The sequence below is a fragment of the Anas acuta genome, chromosome 19, assembly GCF_963932015.1.
Source record: "Anas acuta chromosome 19, bAnaAcu1.1, whole genome shotgun sequence".
NCBI lineage: Eukaryota > Metazoa > Chordata > Aves > Anseriformes > Anatidae > Anas > Anas acuta.
This window is the reverse complement of record NC_088997.1, coordinates 11,542,554-11,548,106: the sequence shown is the minus strand read 5'-3', so window position 1 is coordinate 11,548,106 and position 5,553 is coordinate 11,542,554. Positions and strand designations below refer to the sequence as shown.

The 5,553-nt window shown below is 62.1% G+C and overlaps 1 protein-coding gene across 1 annotated transcript; it reads right to left on the bottom strand.

Annotated features, from left to right (window-relative positions):
* Window positions 1-513: 513 nt before the first annotated feature.
* On the bottom strand, window positions 514-2,924 carry FZD9 (frizzled class receptor 9). Its single transcript, XM_068655806.1, has one exon. The coding sequence runs from the start codon at window positions 2,730-2,732 to the stop codon at window positions 981-983; it is 1,752 nt and encodes a 583-aa protein (XP_068511907.1). The 5' UTR covers window positions 2,733-2,924; the 3' UTR covers window positions 514-980.
* Between the last annotated feature and the right edge of the window lie 2,629 nt (window positions 2,925-5,553).

Below are 5,553 nucleotides of genomic sequence, written 5' to 3'. Positions count from 1 at the left end.
ACACTGCACTGCCCCACAGGTCCTGCTTGTGCCCCGATCCCCCCCACCTGGCACAGACACCCCAGCATCTCATGGTACCAACACGAATCACCTACCGAGCAACAGAGTGGAAAAGATTATTCATCAGGGCGACACAAGAAACCTGCAGTAGGAGGCAGCAGGCGCCAAGCCCAGCCATGGAGAAGCCACAGTGCTGAGTGGGGCTGAGCCAGACAGAGGGAGCTGCATGCTCCCCATGCTGAGGGTCACCATGCCAGGCGTGGGGTGCAGGGAGCCCCCCCCCAGCCCAGCACCTGGGATGCTGAAGAAGGGCATGGGGTGATCGGTCCCAACCACGGCAGAGGGGACGCTCCCCTGCAGCCTGGGAAGAGCCTGGCAGTCATGCACCCATCACATTGCCCGTCCCCGGGGACCATGGCCCCTGGTCTGCCACCTCAGCTCCTTCCAAGCCTGGGGGCTCCCATGTGGTTGTTCTCAACCCCCTCGAATTCCTCCAAACAGCATGAGGCTCAGTTTGAAATAACACATCCAGGGTTTATTGTTTTTTCCATTCCTTGCAGCTAATGATTAAAAAAAAAAAATCTAAAATAAATTACAGAATTAAATAAACACAAACTGGATTATTCCCCTTCCTGCCCCAGCCCCTGCTGCCTTCCCCCCTACCCCCCCAAAGAAAGCGTTAGAACAGTCACTGGATTTGGCAACAGCAACAAAAACAAAACAATCTCTAGGAAAAAGCAGCTACTTGTCAGGGTCGAGTGGTGCCCAGGGAGCTCCCTTCGGGTCCCGCAGACCTCATCACCCCCAAACCAGTGTGTATTCACTCTCCTGCCACTCTGCCTTTGCCCTCGCCCCTTCCCTGCACCCGGCAGCTCCCGCTCCAGCGTGGACTCCCGGGAGGCTCCACTGCACTCCCCCGTCCCTTACCCGTGACACTCGCTCTCCCAGCATGCCGTCCCCAGGGAGAAGCAGACCCTGCTCTAGACGTGCGTTGGGTTGTCCAGATACGGGTCTGTTTTGGTCATATGCAGCATGACCGTCGGGGCTTTGTAGTGGCAGTGCACCCCGCTGCAGCTGACCCCACTGCAGGGCTTGCCCCTAGTCCTCATGCCCAGCTTCCTGTTGCACAGGCTCTGCCAGGTCTGCAGCGTCTTGGAGCTCCATACCCACACCCCGCTGGTGATGCCCACCACCAGTGACATGAAAATCTTTAGCATAAAGACAGCCACGGTGGGCACCGAGGTCTCCAAGGAACAGTTGGCTGCACGCCGGCCAGGAAGGGGCACGCAACCACGCTCCAGGGCCCTGAGGTTCCAGTAATCCATGTTCAGCCGCTCATAGAAGTAGCAGACAATGACGCAGGTGGCCGGGACAGTGTAGAGGATAGAGAAGACACCGATCTTCACCATCAGCTTCTCCAGCTTCTCGGTGTTGGTACCGCCTGTCTTCATGATCTTCCGGATATGGAAGAGGGCAACAAAGCCTGTAAGAATGAAGGAGGTGCCGATGACCAGGTAGCAGGAGAGTGGGATGAGGACAAAACCAGTCAGGGCGCTGACATCCATGCTCCCCACATAGCACAGCCCTGTCAGCTCATCCCCTGCCACCTTCCGCATGGTGAGGATGATGATGGTTTTCATAGCCGGGATGCCCCAGGCGGCCATATGGAAGTAGCTGCTGTGGGCTTCGATGGCCTCATGTCCCCACTTCTTCCCAGCAGCCAGGAACCAGGTGAGTGTGAGGATGACCCACCAGAGCGAGCTGGCCATGCCGAAGTAGTAGAGGATGAGGAAGACGATGGTGCAGCCCGTGCTTTCCAGTCCCTCCTGGATGATGTAGAGCTCCCCATTCTCCCGGTCGCAGGCGATGTTCTCAGCCCCTGCCACCGAGCGGATGATAAAGGCCACTGAGTAGACGTTGTAGCACATGGAGAGGAAGATGATGGGTCTCTCAGGGTACTGGAAGCGGTGCGGGTCAAGCAGGAAGGTGAGCACGGTGAAAGCAGTGGAGACAAAGCAGAGGGTAGACCAGACAGCCATCCAGATGAAGGCAAAGTCTTTGTCCTCCCGGGACCAGTAGACATCCACCCCAGGGGAGCACCTGGGTGCACAGGAGAGGCTCTTCTCCACATACTGGAACTTCTCGGGGTTGTCGCAGGCCCCCAGCCCATCAGGCCCCTGGCCCTCGGCAGTGCCCGGTGGCCACGGCCGGGGTGCCACAGGCAGCATGCCCTGGCCCTTGTGGGGCTCGGCAGCCGAGGCGTTCTCGGGGGCCTCCATGCAGAGGGCATTGGGGTCATTCTTGGTGGGCAGCTTGCCGCAGTCTAGCGACTCAGGCCAGCCGAAGTTGAACTGCTCCATGATGGGGACGCACTTATGGCGGGCCTGCTCGCACATGGGGCGGCAGGCAGGGATGCTGGCGCTCACCTGGTCGGTGCACATGGGTGCGTAAAGGGAGCAGAGGAAGAAGCGCAGGTGGACGTGGCAGCCGTACTCCACCAGCGGCGCGAACTCGTGCAGCTTCAGCGCAGCCTCGCGCTGGCTCTCGTGTCCCAGCAGGTTGGGCATGCGGGTCAGGTTGTACCCGATGCCGCGGCACATGGGGATGTCCACGGGCTGGCACCGCGCCGCCCGGCCCCGCGCCGCCTCCAGCGCGCCCAGCTCCAGCCCGCGGCCGGCGGCCGCCAGCTGCCACAGCACCGACAGGGCCAGCCGCAGCCGCAGCGCCGCCATGGCCCCGGCCCCGGCCCCGGCCCCGCGGCTACAGCGCCGCCATGGCCCGGCCCGCCCGCGCCCTCCGCCACCCCCGGGCCCCCGGCCCGGCCGCTCGCTGCCGCGGCGGCGCCGCCCCGGGGCAGCGCCCCCCGCCCGCCGCCGCCCCGCGCCCCATGCGGCGGCCGCCCCGCGCCGCGCCGAGCCCCGCCGAGCCCCGCGCAAGGCGGCGGCCCCGGGACAGCACCGCCCGCCCCGCGCCGCCGCCACGCCCCCGGGGCGGGCACGGGGACGGGGCCGCGCCTCCGCCGGCGCGTGGGGGGCGAGGGCGGCCCGAGGCGGCGGTGGTGAGCCAGCCCCACGGCCGGTGCCGCGGCCGCCCCGGCGTCCCCGGCAAAGGCTCCGGTGCCGCCCGGGCAAGGGCGCCGGCGGGGGGGGGGGGGGGGGGCCGGCCGGTGGCCCGGTCTCGTCGCTGTCTCCGGCGCCCGCTCGGGACGGGCTGCCGGGAGAGCAGCCCCGCGGGCGCGGCGGGGCAGTACCGGGAGCCGGCGCGATGCAGGTGGGGTCCCCGGGACGCCCGCCGGGAGCGGGGCCGGCAACGGGGGGTGCCCGCGGCGCACGGGGTGCGGGCTGGCGCCGGGGCGCAGCGCTGTTCCCAGGCATTCAGACAGCTGCAGACAGCGCTGAGCCCCGCTGTTTATTTAGTAACGAAATAACAGGCTGTCAGCGCTGCTCCTAATCGCCATCCACACGCTGACACTCCAGCAGTGTATTATTTAAACATACCCAATTCTGTGATATAAGGAAATTCCATGGGAGCCGCTTATCAGTTACTATAACAGTGTGGGAGATAAGCAGAGCGCTGGAATTTCCTTCTATCACAGGGCAACTGCTCGCCCAGCTCTGGTGCCACTGGGAGATGACAATCAGGGAAAAGCGATAGCGGGGTGCTCACTGGAGCTGTGTCCCATCGGCTTGGGGTTACTCTCAGGAAGCACTGGCTCGCACACCCAGCTGGCACTCAACAGCACCCAGGTTCAGGCCATCTGTGCCTTGGGTAAGGTATGCCACGCTTCTCCTTTTGTGCTCCAAGAAATGGGCATTTGTGACGTTGGCTTTTTTTTTTTCCTCTTCCCTGCTGCAGGGCAGATTTGGGGGCAAATCCACACCCATGGGCCACTTGCCAGGAACAGCCGTGTCACCAGGAATGATGCTGTGGCTGAGTTAGGGTGGCATCAGCATAACGGGTACTAGGACAGGTCCCTTGTCTTTTTCTTGTCTCCTCCTCCCTTTCAGCCACTCCAAGATGTGGCCCCATGTCTGGGCTGTCTGTCCCACATAGGGTGAGGGACCGAAGGGTGGCACTGCCACCACTTCAGGGCACCCTACACCCCAAAGCCCAGGTCCCAGCTTCTTGCAGCTGAGGCAAACCCAGCATCCCTTTATGGACCCGTTTCCTAAGAAAAACTTGGAAACATGACATGGCAAGAACCACGAGTCAGAAAACAGCTCTGAGTGCCCAGCAGGGGGTTGGGTGTGCAGTGGGCACAGCAGTGCCCACAGGAGGCAGCTGGCAGGGCCTTAGAGTGCCTGAGCCTTTTCAGTGCCGTCTTGTCTGAGCCGCCTCCCATTTTGCTTACACTGGGTCCTCCTGCACGTTCATCCAGTGGGGTTGTGCAAAAGGAAAAAAAAATCTATCTGGACACTTCTTGCTGCCCCTGCAGCTCCCAGAGCTGCTGCCTGGACTGTGAAGGGTTAATGGGGGGGGGGGCGAACTCACAAATAAATGTCTTTTAATTTAATTTTGCTTTAATATGTAAAACTGTTGCTCTTGGCAGGGGGTGCTGCAGCCCAGCCAAGAGCAACATGTGGATTTTCAGAGTCAGGGGGCTCCCTTCAATGCGGAGCAGTGGCCACTGCTCAACTCCGCCCTGCACCCCAGGGTGACACCCTGGGAAGCCCCCCCACCCTGACACCAGTTCAGGTGCCCCACGGGACGCCCAGGGGGCCCAAGGGCCCCATGTGGAGAGCAGAGGATCCATGAGGCCTCCCCAGCACCTCACATACCCGCTGCATGGAGGCTCAGTCCCTGCTGTGGGGGCAGGAGGGGGGGACAACTGTGCCACTGCCCCCGCCCAAACTTGGCCAAATCTTGACCTTTTGGTGCACTGACAGCTAATGAGGCAGTCAGTGGTGACTATGCCTGCCCACTGGTAAGCAACCTGCCCAGCTGTGGATGGCAGTGCTGGCCCCCCAGTACCTGCCAGCACAGCCCCCGTGGCACAGCTGAGAGGGGTGGGGAGCACTGGGGCTGCTGGGGGAGGAGGGGCGGGTAGACACGCTGAAAGCACCATGCCCATGGCTGGGAGAGCGAGCAGCATGGCCATGCACAGAAGCCGAGGTCTCCAGCAGGTCTGGAAGCCTTGCAGTGAAAACAAGAGCACCAGTTAGAGCAACACAGCAGATTTATGGCTTTGGAAGTGTCCGTGGGCTGAGAATCCAATATCAATAGCTTGAATAAAGAAATCACAGAGACTGCACAGAAATCCTGCCCAGGAAGCATCCAGGCTGGTGGAGCGAGGCCATATCACAGGAGCCCGGGAGCCTGTGGTTCCTGGCAGCAGCTTTGCCCCATTTCCTTTCTTCCCGTCAACAGGGCTTGTAGACCTGTGCAAGATCCTCAGCCAGGGGAGGGAGAAGGAGGGCAGGAAGGCCACGGGTTGAGAACAATCCCATGTTGCTGCCTGGCTGCAAAGGCTGCAAGATGCTCCCCCCTTCCCCAGCATCCACATGGATGGGCACAGGGTCTGGGGGGGTCCTTTGGCACCAGTGATAGGGACAG